Raw genomic sequence first — 16,206 nt, forward strand, 5'->3', positions numbered from 1 at the left:
AAGAGGCCATATTCAAGATACCTATCATTGAAACTGAAGCTAAAAAGGCCATGAGCTTGGGCCATTGCCGAGTAGAAAGAAACCAATCCCTGAACCAGGGCCCGATAATAGGGAAGCCATGGACACGTCGAGGAGCTTCACCCGATCAAAGGCCCTATGAGATATGGGAGGGAAGACCTTCAGGGAAGTACCTAGCTCTAGAAAACAAAGGAAGAACCTCCTCCTCTCCTCCATTACCAGCCTGCTCAGAAACCTTCCCTTTGCCCTTGAAAATAGCATTGTCCTTCATAGGAGCCCTGAAAGCCTATGGGTGAGAGCAAGAAAAACCAGTAAGATTAGAGGAAAGATGATGAAGAAGGAAGAAGATGAAGATGGGAAGAAGAAAGAAGAGCTTGAAGGATGAGAGAAGAATGGGAAGGAGGGGGATTTTATGGAAAATAGGAAATCTCGCCCAAAACTCATCTTGTAGGTTTCTACTTTGGCCAACAGAAGGTTTAAGCAATCTCAAGACCTTCCAAAGCAAAAATTTCAAAGTTTGGAGGTCGGTGGTCTAGACGACACGCCTGGTGTCGCCCAAGTCCGTACCTAGGCTAGGCGACACTACCGATGTCCCCCACAAAAATTTTGACAAAAATCCCCCTGCTTAATCCTAGTATTTCCAAATAAAATAAGAAAACATTTATGGGTGACACGCCTATTGTCACCCAGTCTGTGACGGCGACACCACGCATGTCGCCCAATTTTTTTCTCTTTACAAAGAAAACCCTCTGCTCAAGCATTTCCAAATAAAAAAAAATTATTAATTTTTTCTCTATGGGAGACACCAGCCATGTCGCCTAAACTGTGTGGGCAACACCGCCAGTGCCACCCGGGCGACACCACCAGTGTCGCCCAAAGCCCTTTTGTCAAAAATGCCCCCGCTCAACTTTGGAGCCTTTCGGGGATCAAGTTTGGTTTTGTCATGAATTTTTCTTTTGAAAAAGACAACTGCTTTCAAACAATTTTAAAAATTTTCAAGCGCTCCTTGGTGGCATGAGCCTAAACTGCTAACTAATTTCAAAAGAAAAAAAAAGATTCAAAAAGAAAATGCTCCTTGGTGGCACGAGCCTAAACTGCTAACCAAAATCCAAATCCGAAAATATCAAACTCGTGGGATGTAAAAGAGCCGAGACATGAAAAATGTCAAACTCGTGCTATGTAAAAGAGCTGATAAAGGTACCGTTTAGCCTCGTAAGACACAAAAGGTCCTGTGTATCCAGTTCAATGTCAAACTTGTGTGACGTAAAAGAGTCGAGGCAGGAAAATGTCTAGCCCCGTATGATGTAAAAGGTCGGGTGTACTCAAAAAATGTCAAGCCACGTATGACGTTAAAGGTCGGGTGTATCCAGTTCAACATCAAACTCGTGCGACATAAAAGAGCCAAGGTAGGTAACGTCTATCTAGCCTCGTATGACCTAAAATGTCGTGTGTATCCAGTTCAACGTCAAACTCATGCGACGTAAAAGAGCCGAGGTAGGTAACGTCTATCCCCGTATGACCTAAAAGGGTCTGGTGTATGGTCCATCACTGCTTGACGCTAAACTGCTTAGAGGGCTCTATGGTTGCAGGAGTTAAAACTGCTAACCAAAATTTGTTTTTCAAAATATCTTTCTTTTTTAAAATTTTCACTATATGTCTTATTTTTTCCAGAACTTTAATTTCTTTGTTAAAATCGTAACATGTCCTTGCTCCAGGTTCTATTTCAAATCCCTCCCTCTTTTCAAAATCTTCTAAAACGAAAGAGCTTGGACACTCGTATATGATGATTACCGCATTGCTACGATTACCGCGTTGCTACCTCATCTCTCTCTTTGGAATTGACCTGACAAATCTCTTTCTATAGCAAGCCTTAGAAAACCCTAAGGAAATCAAAGAAGATGACATGGTTAAAAATTTCAAACTGTAAAACCCCTGAAGTTAAGTGGCATGGCCAGAAAATCCAACTCGAGTTTCAAGCTTGTATAACTCATTGACATCTCATACCGAAAACCCTAGGAGGAAAATGCCCTAGGTGGGTGAGCTCGGTGAACACAATGACTTGGAGGGATTAGTTGGTGTGCTTTCTGACTACGTGAAGTCAGGAAGAAATTTAAAATGACTGCATTATCTTTGACGTTTACCTGCCCTTCGAAAGACAGGGAATGTCAAAGTGTCTACTTCTTTGCCACTCACCTGTCCCTCGAAGGACAAAGAGTGCCAAAGAGGGGCAACTGTAGACACCCTATTTTAAATCAGGTAAATTCTGTAATTTCCTGAACCCTTAGGACCACATTATCCTAGTAAATCCAAATCCATAGTCCACACAACCTACCCAAGACCATGAACAATTCTGCCTATCCAGAACCCTACAGATACCTTGTTTTGACCCAAAATCCAGCAGATGCCCTGTTTTACCAAAACAATCATTAAAAATAGTAGAAAAAATCCTTTTTGACTCAAATTTATTTTTAGAGCTTCACAAGAGGTTGAGAAACACACCTGAAGTGGAAATTTTGAATTTGGACTAATTTTGGTTTGGACAACACTACGAGTGCCGCCTAGCCCAGACTGGGAGACACAAGCAGTGCCGCCTAGATTAGAATGGTATTTTTAGTTGGAGGATCTGTTGGCTATAGAAATATGCCCTTCCCAACAGATCCTTGGCATTTATAAACCCTTTTTTTGTGACCATTTGATAGAGACTTGAACTTCTTCTTGAGTGAAAAACTTGGTGAGCTTAAAAAACCCTAATCTGACAAAAACCCTAAGCTTGAGAAACCTTAACCTAGACCTTGGGAACCCTAGTTCTAAACCATCCTTATAGCACAACAACCCTTTTTCAACCAAAGATTGTCTGGTCAACATCTGACTTAGAGAGGCAAAGAGGAAGCAGGTTCTGATATGGGCGAGCCCTCGAAGGCTTGGGAGTCTCGGGCTATCTGGCCCGGTTTGGTATTGTTCTCTTACCCTTTTCTTTTTCTTCTTCTTCTTCTTATTGTTTTATTTAATTTTGATCTGTTTATTGTTTTGCATTCGTTTTTTAATGCTTGGATCATGCTGGCTCTGCCACAGTTCTGAGAGTGGATCTGCTCGTTTTCTGGCAGATTTGGCCTCAGATCTGAATTTGATTTGTCCCACTTTCTCTACCACTTTATTTTCATCAGTTTAAAGTGTCAAAATCTAAGAGATCTTCATCGGAAGATCTGTCCGATTTTCATCGTAAACAAGCATGGCATAGTGCCACAATAAAATACATAATTCACTATAAATTTTTTTGTACAAAAATTCTTAAAAATTAATTAATAAATCTAATGGACTTAAAAAACATAACATTAATGACATATAAATCTGCAATATTGTCTAGCAAGAGCACAATAAAAAACTTGCATTTTTTTCTTATTTGTAATTAAAACATTAAACTCCCCTATTATATAATGAAACGTTATATTCATTTTAAATAAATTCTGCATTCATGTTGATTTTTTTGAAATAAATTTAACACAAGTTAAGCAGATAAATAATTGCAACCACCCAATGTCATATCCAGTGACGAAGATTAATATGACCACCTTGTATCAAAGGTAAATAGTCTCATTCTATACCTTCCCTTAATAAAAACTTACTAATTTATTTTAAGAGAAACCAACACATGGATTCCTCTATTACTTCGTAATATTATGATGTCGTAACTCTCCCTTTATGCATGTGCTCACCAAATGGACACATCAATGGTCCATAAACGCTTGGTTGATAATTTCCTCAAAAAGATTAATCAGATTCGATCATTAACCCATCTGCTAAATGCCACTTTGTAGGGTCACTCTGCCAAAAAAAAAACACCACGGGTTATCGTCATGCGTGACCCAATCTTGAAAGCAACATTGCCCGGAAATTGCGCTGAGCTACCAAATTCTTGGTCACTCTGCCAAAAAAAAAAAAAAACACAACGGGTTATCGTCATGCGTGACCCAATCTTGAAAGCAACATTGCCCGGAAATTGCGCTGAGCTACCAAATTCTTGTACGCCAATCTACTTTGAACGGTTACGATGTGCCTTCATTACTGCAGGATACGTTTGTAACCGTCCGATTTCTTTGCTGAAATTTCTACGGTCAAACTTGTTCGGCATGAAAGGGAGGTCCTTGGGGCAGGCAAGACTCATTGTTGAGTGATTGGCTTATAAATATCAAGCGGTGTAGAAGAGAAGGCAGTCAATCAGAAAATTGAGGTGCTGAAAAAATTCAAATATGGCCGGATTATTTGACAAACAGGCAAAATTGTATGCGGAGGGGAGGCCGGATTATCCATTCGAGCTCTTTGAATTCATTGCCTCGAAGACGGCCGATCATGATCTTGTATGGGATGTCGGCACCGGAAGCGGCCAAGCCGCCGTTTCGGTAATCTCTCTCACTTAGAGTGAAAAGTTGTGTAGTGTAGGGGTGGCGACCCTAAGTCTAATTCAATGTTTCGGACTTCGCCGCATGGTCCCTATACGAGTGGCAATGGGTCGGGTATGGGTCGGGTCTTGCTAGACCTGGATCCAAACCCGAATGTATTCGGGTCCAGGTTTTTAACCCGGACCACCGCCGTCGGGTCTAAAAGTTGGACCCATATCCATACCCAATAGGTCCCAAGTCTGGTTGGGTCTGTTGCTACTTTCACTATGAGCTTCTTCTTCTTTTCTTTTTTTTCTTTTTATTTATTTATTTATTTTTATTTCAATTTTTTTGTGGTTTTTTACCGTCATATACCCAATTTTTGGCAACAAGGTCACAACCTGCCATTAGATTTCAAGCCATATTATTTATCATTTAATAGTTAAAGATGATTATGAATTCTTATTATATAAAATCGTTAATAAACCCAAATGAATAAGGCTTGAAGTATATTATCTCCAATAGTTTATGGCTACGGATCAGGTCCAACCGAACCCAGACTCAGACCTTAATAGTGATCGAGTCCAGGTTTTGGACCCGGACCCGACCCGCCATGTCTAAATGTTGGACCCAAAACCGAACCGATTCTGGTATACCCGATGGGTCTCAATTGGGTCTGGATCCGTTGCCACCCATAGGAACCTATCGAGTTGAGTGGGGTCTAGGTTGGGGTTGGCTCAACCCAACTTGATATAAGGTATATAAAATATATACTTACATTCGGAATCAAAAATTTTAGGTAAAAAATAAAATGCTCCGTTTATAGGCAGAAATTACAAAGAAGGTCCGTCAACCATCTTCTTTCTTTTTTTTCTTTTTTTTTCAAAATTGCCCTTTGGTCAACCTAAATTTTAATTTATTTTTATTTTTTAGTTTTTTTGCTGGTAGGGTTGTGTCCCAAACTTTACGGCACTGCCCTACTGACAAAAAAAGCTAAAAAAACTAAAAACAAATCAAAATTAGAGGTTGACCGAGGGGTAATTTTGAAAAAAAAAAAAAAAAAGGCCGGTTGATTGACTTTCTTTGTAATTTTCCCACATAAGTGAAGCATTTCGTATTTTATCTAAAATTTTAAGGTCTGTATGTAAATCACTCATAAAATAATCTTTTTAAATTTTTAGACCTGGGTCTTACTCTAAATGGTTTAGACAATAAATTTTTTATTTTATTTTTTAAAATTTCTAGACCAGGGTCTAAGTCTAGTCACTTGGACCCAGTCTGGGTTAGGTCCAGGTCAGAGTCAGAGTAGAACCTAACCTGGTCGGGTCTGCCCCAGAGCCGACCCGCTGCCACCCCTAGTCTAGTGCGTCTAGTGCATTTGGTCAAGGTGCTCCAGCTGTGGAAATTATAGAAACATGCACTTATTGTTTGGTATAATATTTTCTTTCCTTTTATGTGTACCCATATTAGGAAGGTGGTTCATTATATATGTTACTTTCTTAGTAGTACATAACTTTATAACTCTATAAATTGAAGCTCTTGTTCATAGAATAAGCTCAAAAATACATCTTCTATGGGGGCTTAAGGCTCAAATATACAGAAATATAGTTTCTCACAGAGTATTAGAGCAATCATCGATCCCAATCTCAGCTTCCCTGTTAGTTGTTCCTCTATTGAAGGTAATCTCCTTTTCCAAGTTTATTACAAATTTTCATTGTAAATTTGGCGTTGCAAATTCGCAACTTTTGTTGCAAATTTCGCCACCATTGTTGTCTTGTAGCAAAATCCCAATCTTTCAAATTGCAAAACTTCATTTGCATTGTTGCAAAAGTTTTCACTATTACCATCATTGCAAATCTTCTATGAAAATTGTTGCAAATCCTTCTAAGACGCCTTCTTTGCAAAATCTTGGCCTTCTTGTGACAACTTGAGAATCTTGTCGCAAATTTTGTCTCGTCTCCCATATTTGCTGAATCCAATATAATCCACGTCAACACTGTGTAAAGCGACTAATGCCTTGCAAAGGTATATAGATTTCCTCACGGTTTGGTTCTATCCCGGGAGCGTAGGATGTAGAAATATGCGGCCCTCCAAATACTCCATGAAGAAGGCAGTACCAATTATGCTAACATCCGAGCACAAGCAAAAAAAAGGCTTTTGGAACAAGAACATGAATATTGTCTCCTAAGGCCTTGAGAACCTGAAATTCTCTTCTCTACAGCATGAGCAGATTACCAGCATCAAAACCCGGGTAAACCATTGCTGCTGTGCTTCCCTCTAACGCTGGACCCTTAGTAACCGGCTTCTAAATCCACCTCTAAAAATGGCAACTGAAAATGACCAATCTACACCATCTGCAAACAGCCACCGAGTCGTGTTTTGATTTTTTGACCTGTTTTGGATCTTACTAATCTCAACTCTAAATCTAAAATCCAATTGTGCTTGTTGCTCCGCCACTAATTTATGTTGGCTCTTCCAAATGTTGGGTTTATGTGGCCTTTAAAGGCCTTATGGGTGCTTGTAAAATGAAATGATATAGTGGAACATGAACTTAGTGGGAGTGTGGTCCCTCGCGGACCATACTAAGCAAATGATGGTTTGTTGATACTGATCTGTGCTTAACGATCTAGGGCAGTCGGTTGAGAAAAACCCATGTTACCTAAGCATGAAGAACAAACCGATCAGGTTTATGGGTTACCCCTTGATGAGGTCGGAGAATATGCTTGTATGAGTGAGCCAAGGGACTGTGTGACCCATGTGCGTGATGGTGGCCTACAAAGATAGGAGCCAAAACCTCATCTATGTGCCATTAAACGACATGCATAGCGATAGATCGTTCGAAAAAGCCAGAAATCCACCTTTTAGGGAGAAGCAAATGCATGTGCGAGATATACCCTATGCGCCGTAGAGCTATGGTCGTATAAGGCCTTGGTTATCTTGACTTGTCTCTAGGGGAGGACTTGAAATCCACAGACTAGGATTCCAATCCCTTGGCTCATCGATCAGACTTTGGTGACCGCTTATGAGCCCCTGCTTGGACTATAGGTCATGAAAAACACTAGGTCGGTCTGATAAAGCAAGTGTGGTATGTAGTCCACAGCTGAAGGTGGAGTGCCCTATGATTATCGATTCCTAAACTATATGGATCATTTTCCAATCAAATTAATTTAATTGTATTTGTTTTATGATGAAATTTATTTTAGGATTATTATTTGAATTTTTATGAACCCCTGGATATTTTATTTATAATTTTTAGATTTATAAAATTAAAGATATTGATTTTACAATGGTTTAAATATTCAAATAATATTCTAAAATCTTTTTTTTAATTTTAAATATGTAAAAATATCATGGGGGCCCATTGTGTACATAGGCCTACAATATTTCTAGAAGGTGGGGCCCATGAGTGCCTCCCTTATTCTCTTTCCTATTTTTTTGGTGATATGGCATGTAGCCATATAGTTGGAAGATATTGACTAAATATTGACTTGATATATCTTTGAAAGATTTTGTGAAAAGATTGAGTAGACTTGTGTTATTTTATGGTATGCACAATATTTTGATTAGATTTAATTTATTTAATTTATATTGATGGGAAAATGGTTTAGAAAAAGAGGATAATGGTTCATGCACCTTCCATAACGTTGATGGCTCATCTATAGAATGGATGGCTCAGATCTCTCAGCCCACAAATCACCCTTGATCGACGGTCTATGTTCAATCTCACAAGAAGAGGCACGCCGAAGAAAATCCTAAGAAACCCTAATCTTATTCAAAGCCTATAAAAAGGGATTGTCTCTACCCAAACACCTTATCTTTCTATTTCTCTCTCTTAAGAAAGTTTATCTCTTATGTTTGATCTCTATCTCTCCCACATTGTGAAAGAATCTAAGGGTTTAGGTTATGGAGTTCTTTTCTCTCATATCTCTCAAATATGGATATATGGCTAAGGGTTTTAGGGTTTAGCAAAAAGAAAATCCATCTCTCAAACTAGGTTGCTAAGAAAATTCACCTAGGGTTTGAGTTTGTGATCAAAGGGACTTATGTTCCAATGGTGTGGCTTGGCCGGAATTTGCTTTCCCGATTCGAGATTAAAATTAGACCGTTGATCCTGTGCCATCGAATGGTGGTGACTCGGTGTGGGGCGTAATAAGCCCGGTTGAGGTAAACTTTGGCACTCTTCTATTTTTGTTTCTTGCAATCTTATCTTTTATTCTCAAGCATAGTGCATAGTTGTTTCAATGGCATCAAGTTATTAAGATCTTGGTTTTATTATTATATTGATTTTATTTTTAATTTTTTTTATTATAATAAAGACTACCTGTAAGTGTTCTTTTCCCATAAGAAAGGGCTAAAAAAACAAAAAATGTATTCCCAAGTAAAAGATCACATAGGTCTTTCTTTCACTTATTTTTCGATACAATATGTTCCTTCCCTTTATGTGTACCCATATTTGGAAGGTAGTACATTGTATATGTTACTTTCTTTAATAGTACATAGTTTTGTAGCCCTATAAATTGAAGTTCTTGTGCATATCTTGGATAAGCTCAGAAATACATCTTCCATGAGGGCTTAAGGCCCAAATATATAGACCATTGAATGTAGACCAAGCACATCTAGACCATTGAATGTAGACCATTGAATCTAGACCATTACATCTAGACCATTGAATGTAGACCAAGCATAGCTAGACCATTGAATGTAGACTTATGCTGCAAGTTAGACCAACATTATATAAAAATGGTGGATCCCACGTAGGACCGTGGCCTCCATCCACTAGTTTGGTATCATTGGTCCAGATTGGGCTATTGCTCAAGGTATCTTTTGGGCCATTGCTCTTATCTTTGCACATGGTGCATTGCTAATCTTCTCCATATATCACTCGTCTATTTCTCCATCTTTTTATGTTTTGCCTCTGCTGATTGTTTTTTTGCTTATGATTTCATTATGGAACTTCCACTATTTTCAGTACTAAGCTAAAAATACCTAAGCTTTTAGAAACCCATATCCATTCCCTACCACATTCAGCAAAAACAATAAAAATGGTAGAGTGGCCACTTTTGATTTTTTCCTGGCATGCATTGGTGGCTGAATATTCCTAGTATATGAAATAAATCATGTAATTATGAAATTCACTATTACTCTTTTTGCTTTCCTTCAACTTTGCCTTGATAATAATTTGAGATTTTTTTTTTTCGCTATAGGGGTAAGGAAATTCCAGTAGTTTTCTCTAAAAGAACAAATGAACTAAGTAAAGGAATATATAACATTCTTTTAGATGTTTGGCCCAGGCCATTAAAGGTTTCGTTTGGTTCTTTGGATTTTTCGAACTTATGGAAACGTGTATTTTGGAATTGGTATTTACTAGAATGGCCATTTTCTAGAATATTGTGTATGCTGATTGGATTGTATCCGGTCGAAACCAGAAAATGTCAATTCACTTTTTGAATTGCCTAGAATTTCTTTTTCTTAGGACTGCAAATCCTCTCTCTCTCTTCTTGCCTCCATGCAATATAAAGAAGTGGGTCTTCCTCCCATTTCAATCACCAAGCCCGCTGCGTGTCTCTCTCTCTAGAATAACACCAACAAAAGTAACAAAATTTGATGTACTGTCTCTCTAAAACTCAAATTTTGGGATAATCTCTCTCTCTCTCTCTAAAATTTTGAGATAGTTTCGATCTCTAAAATTTGATATGATTTTTTCTCTATTCATCTTTCAAAAACTTAAAATTTGAAATAGTTTCACTCTCTAAAAAGTTTGAGATAGTTTCTCTCTCTAAAAATTTTAGATATTCTCCAACATTTGATATAGTTTATCTCTCTAAAATTTTAATGCATTTTCTCTTTCAAAAAATTAAAATTTGAAATATGTTCTCTCTCTAAAAATTTTGAGATAGTATCTATCTCTAAAAAAGTTAGATACTTTCTCTCTCTAAAATTTGATATAGTTTCTATTTCTAAAATTTTGGCTCTTTTTAAAACTTAAAATTTTAGATAGTTTCTCTCTATAAAACTTCTGACATAGTTTCTCTCTCTAAAAAATTTCAAGTAGTTTCTCTCTCTAAACTATGATATAGTTTCTCTCCTTGAAATTTTAAGGTACTTTCTCTATCTAAATCTTAAAATTTGAGATAGGTTCTTTCTAAAATTTTACAATATTTTATTTCTCTAACAATACGTAGGTACCTTCTCACTCTAAGATTTGATATAGTTACCATCTCTAAATAATCAATATGCCTTCTTTCTCTAAAACCTAAATTTTGAGTTAGTTTCTCTCTTTAAAATTTTCAGGTAGTTGCTTCCACTAAAATTTTAATATACTTTTTCTCTCTAAAACTTAAAATTTGGGATAGTTTTTCTATCGAAAAATTTTGACATAGTTATTCTCTCTAAATATTTATGGTACTTTCGCTATCTAAAATTTTGATATAGTTTCTCTCTCTTTAAAGTTTTATGATAATTTCTCTCTCTAAAAATTTTTAGGTAGTTGTCTATCTAAAATTTGATATAGTTTCTAATATCTAAAATTTTAATATACTCTCTCTTTAAAACTTAAAATTTGAGATATTTTCTCTCTCCAAAAGTTTTGAGATATCTTTAAAATTTTTAAAGTAGTTCCTCTCTCTAAAATTAAATGTAGTGTCTCTCTCTAACATTTTAAGATACTTTCTCTCTCTAAAACTTAAGATTTGAGATAGTTTTTCTCTCTAAAAAATTCATATATTTTCTCTCTCTAAAAAATTCACATACTCTATAAAATTTGATATCGTTTGCTTCTAAAAAATTTACTATGTTTTCTCTCTAAACAATTTGGTATATTTTCCCTCTAAAATTTTAATATGTTTTTGTTCTTCAACAACAAAATGGGTCCTTTCCATGAAATGTCAATTCCACCTATTTGGTGGAATTGAGATTTCCATAATTTAGGCTTAAAATGAGCATTTAGGGGTCCCACAGAAATCTCAATTCCAACATAAATATCAATCCTAAGTGAACCAAACACGATTGGCCCAACATTTCTAGGAAAGGTTACTCCCATAAATCTGAATCCAAGGAACCCCTTAATGGAAGTAGGCGTGGCAATGGACCCGACCCGAGACCCACCAGGTATACCCGACATGGGTTTGAGAATGGGTCCAACATCTTGGATCTGGCGGGTTGGGTTCGAGTCCAAAACCCAGATCCAAAAACTATTCAATTCTGGATCTGTGTCAGGTTGGACCCGACTAGTACCCTACCCATACCCGTAAACTATTGGAGATAAAATACTTCAAGTCCCATTCGTTTGGATGAATTAAAGATCTTATACAATAATAACTCATAACACATTTAGCTATTAAATGATAAATTAGACGGCTTGAAATCTGGTGTCGGGTGATTGTGACCTTCTTGTCAATAATATGGATATGTGATGGTAAAAAAGGAAAAACAATAAAGGAAAGAAGCTTATAGTGAGGGTTGCAATGGACCCGACGAAGCCCTAGACCCAACAGATATACTCAAGACCTGACGGGTATGTGTATGGGTCCATCTTTTGAACCTGAGTCGTGTTTGGGTCCCAAACCTGGACTCGAATACTATTCGGGTCTGGGTCCGGGTCCAGCCGGACCTGACCCTACCCGACCCGTTGCCACCCCTAAATGGAAAACCATCTCACAAGGTTTTAGTCTCAATAGTGTTGTCCCAGTGTATGGTAAATTATATTTTCTTTAATGGTCCAAGACACGCAATTGAAGACGCTGCATTCCTCAGCGGCTAGGTGAATTTTCTGTTTCTTACTCCTCTCAAGTAATTTAAATAGGGAAAAACAGCTCTTTTTTTTCCCTTAAAAGATTCTGGCCAAACATTGTTTTGGGGCATCCACCATACCTGTTCAAATGTGTTCTTCTTCAATGATCTATATTAGAGATGGATTTTGGACCTAAAATTTTATAAACGGATGATGATAGATCTAAAAAAAAGGTGAACTTTCAAGGCTAAAAATACTTACTGATTTTGGACCCTTAATCACTACTTGTTATACTTCTTCCAAAATCAATTCTGCACTATTTTATCAGCTGCAAAATCATGATTCTATAATATAAATACATCCAAAATAACTTAGGATATTTTTCAGATCTTTTATTTATTTATTTATTTATTTATCTTAATTATTGATGTATTTCAGGTCCTAATTCCATCTCTAGGATGGACTTTTGGAGGGAGACTCCATTTGAACAATACCTCACTTAACCTTTTCCCTTAATTATTTGCATTGTACAATTGCAGCTAGCAAATCTATACAAGAACATAGTAGCAACTGACATTAGCCAACAACAACTCTCCTTTGCACACCCACACCCAAACGTCCGCTACCTCCACACCCCATTCTCGATGCCTCCTACGGACGTCACGCGCGCAATTGCACCACAAGGGAGTGTCGACCTTGTGACCGTGGCCCAAGCCTTGCATTGGTTTGACCCCAACACCTTCTATCAACAAGTAAAGTGGCTCCTCAAGAAGCCTGGAGGAGTTTTTGCAGCTTGGTGCTACACTTTGCCTAAGGTGAATGAAGCTGTGGATTCCATATTGGCGAATTTATATACAACTTCTGACCATTTTTGGGCCTCAGAAAGGAAGCTTGTTGATGCAGAGTATAGAACTTTGGAGTTCCCATTCGAGCCTGTAGAAGGAGAAGAGCATACAGGGCCATTTGTGTTTGAACGAACTAGAGAGATGGATCTGGAAGCATTTTTGACATGGATTAGAACATGGTCGGCCTATCAAACGGCTCATATGGAGGGAGTTGAGCTCCTCAGTGAAGAAGTGGTGAAGAAGTTTGAGCAAGCGTGGAAAAATAGTGTTGGAAAGGATGCTTTAGCTCGGTATCCAATTTTCCTCCGAATAGGACGGATACCAATGTGAATGATGTTGGCTTCGTCTTCTCTTTTTCCTGTTTTCTTTCCCATATTTTTCCTTTTATTATGGCATGAATCTCTTTGTTTTATTTCAGAAGATATTAGGCTCTCCATTGATCATTTCCCTTTATTCTATTTGAGGGTATAACTTGTTCAACTTGGTAATTCTATTTCAGTCCTTTGGAGTTGTCAGTTACCTCCATGTACGGTGTCAGGTAACAACTTCCAATTTTGAAGGAGTATTACGCCTTCCCATTAAATTTATTTTGGTGTTTTAGTTTTATTATGAATAATCAACTCAAATAGAGTCGTAAAACCTCTTATGTTATAATGTTTATTATTAGGATTATGTGCATTAAGTACTCTATAATATATTCTATATATTACAGCTAGATTTTGAGATCCAGGTATCATATTGAATCCTTGATATGGTTAAATTCAGACCTTTTAATAAGTTGGGATCACATAAATTTAATATATAATTAGGATAACAATTAAAATAAAACAGGTCTTGATGTAGACTAGCTTCTATGACACCTAATGGGTATTTCTCTCTAATAAATGTTTCTCTCTCCTCTCCCTTTCGTCTTGAACTTATGATCAAAGCAAAGAGAATAAACATAAATTCACTCCAAAATGCTCACATATTATTATGATCAAGCTTTCAAAGACTAACATTTCAAGACCTTATTACAACTACCCCAAATTGTTCACTAAAGAGGGATTGAATACTCAAAAGTACTCCAAATTGTCAAAAATACACAATTACTGAATTAAAATAATCATCACGTATTTTGGCCCAAATGACCAAAATACCCCTCAGAACTTTTCAACAAATGACAAAACCATCCCTTCTTTAGGGACCTCTTGCTATGGCTAGTCTTCGGGAGCTTTTTAAGACACCTACGATGGTAATTTTGGCAATCAATCATCGTAGAATTGATGTTTGAACTTTTGTAAAAGTTTTGATACCCTATGATCGTCCTGAAACAGATTTTCAAGAAGAACCCAAAATCTGGCCAAGACCATAAACTTTTTAAATCTTTAACCATCAATGTTGCTTGATTTGTGATGTTCCACAACTTCATTTTTTTCACAAATTGTAGAGGACTTGGTCACAATCATTTTGCAGTAATTTTTGTCCATTTTGGTATGGAATTGAGCTTTTTCCAAATTCGGGAGGTTGCTGAAAAATGGGTTTCCGGCAACTGAAAAAATGTGCCTTTTGTCAACCTTAAAATTTACATCATTTGGTTCCGATTGGATATAAAACTTGTACCAAATTGTAGCTCTTTGATGCACGGTCGCAATGGTCTCATATTTACGATGATCCGTCAACGAAATCTTGAGATATGGCCTTCCAAATATTTGGATGTTTTCTTATGAATTTCCATGTTTCTAAGCGCATATTATCTGTAGAAATTCTCTCACTTTGGGTCACGCCAAGATGTGTGCCTTATATCGTAATGATCGAGTCGTCAAGATCTAGCTTGTGTCCAAATTTGAGTTTCAACGGACTGAAAACGGGCAAGATATGATTATTTGAAAATCATCTCGAAATGAGAAGACACAGTTTCCATGAATGAAAACTGGTACGCTAAAGTTGCACCGCAACAGTGTAAAACTCACCCTTTTTTGGTCAGTTAGGCCTTGAATGGTTCCGAAGGGTTTGATTGAGCCGAAATTTAGTATCTGGGGGTTTTTTGACCATCAGGATTCAAGGGCGGTGGTCTGGTACAGTTATAAGACGCAAAAAATAGGGCTGCAATTGCAGGGTCCATATTTAGCACGATAGGAGCTGGATTAATTATTATATATATATATATATATATAAATAGGGCTGCAATTGCAGGGTCCATGTTTAGCACGATAGGAGCTGGATTAATTATTATATATATATATATATATATATATATATATATATATATATATATATATATATATATATATATATATATATATATATATATATATATATATATATATATATATATATATAGGGCAATAATTTCATGCAACGGTTGCATAGTAATATGATACAACAACCTTCAAAAATCATGTTATAGCTATTTGTTTGATCAAAATTTTGAAATATACATTCTTTTAATTCTAATGAATAATCACAAAAAAAAAAAATTTGAAAACACAACTTAGAAAGTATTTTTTAGCCCAATAAACATAGGCCATTCATTTGATGAGATGCTTAAATCTAGGCCTTAGAAGCATTTTTTCATTTCCAATTTTTTTGGATGGCTTTATTATCATTACATAAACAATGTGAAAAAAGAAAAAAATGCTTTCAGTTTATAAAGGCTAAGATCTTGAAATTCACTAAATGAATGGTCTAGATTCATTTTTGGAGGGGACTCATTTTAACAATATCTAGGTTTCAAATTGATTTTTTTTTATTGATTATTGAGATGAAGAGTGTGTGTGTAAAACTTTGGATCATATATATATATATATATATATATATATATATGTATATATGTATATATATATATATATATATATATATATATATATATATATATGTATATATATATATATATATATATATATGTATATATATATAGATATATATGGGTAGTGATTTCATGCAACGGTTGTATCATAGTATGATGCAACGACACTTCTAACAAACCATGTTTGTGGTAGTTCTATGACCCAAAATTTTATACACACACACTCTTCATCTCAATAATCAATCCAAACAAAAAAATTCAATTTGAAACCTAGATATGGTCAAAATGAGTCCCCTCCAAAAATGTATATATATATATATATATAGAGAGAGAGAGAGAGAGAGAGAGAGAGAGAGAGAGAGAGGAAACCACTACGCAATGCCTACAAACGAAAATGACCAAAAATTTGGAGCTTGTATTCATAAAAAATAAGTGAATCTTTGAAAAATA

General features: G+C 36.3%; 1 protein-coding gene across 1 annotated transcript; it reads left to right on the top strand.

Moving 5' to 3' along the window:
• The first annotated feature begins 4,227 nt into the window (after positions 1-4,227).
• LOC18425748 (S-adenosyl-L-methionine-dependent methyltransferases superfamily protein) lies at positions 4,228-13,607 on the top strand. Its single transcript, XM_006830283.4, has 2 exons — positions 4,228-4,415; positions 12,663-13,607. The coding sequence occupies exons 1-2, from the start codon at positions 4,266-4,268 to the stop codon at positions 13,296-13,298; spliced, it is 786 nt and encodes a 261-aa protein (XP_006830346.1). The 5' UTR covers positions 4,228-4,265; the 3' UTR covers positions 13,299-13,607.
• The last annotated feature ends 2,599 nt before the right edge of the window (positions 13,608-16,206 follow it).

The sequence above is a fragment of the Amborella trichopoda genome, chromosome 1 (assembly GCF_054954075.1).
Source record: "Amborella trichopoda isolate Santa Cruz 75 chromosome 1, AtrichopodaSantaCruz75HAP2 v2.0, whole genome shotgun sequence".
Lineage (NCBI taxonomy): Eukaryota > Viridiplantae > Streptophyta > Magnoliopsida > Amborellales > Amborellaceae > Amborella > Amborella trichopoda.

Excerpts from the sequence above, each read along its gene's own strand:
- LOC18425748 (XM_006830283.4), top strand. The coding sequence starts at position 4,266 with ATGGCCGGATTATTTGACAAACAGGCAAAATTGTATGCGGAGGGGAGG. Across the intron at positions 4,416-12,662 it reads GCGGCCAAGCCGCCGTTTCG|CTAGCAAATCTATACAAGAA; the intron begins GTAATCTCTCTC and ends GTACAATTGCAG.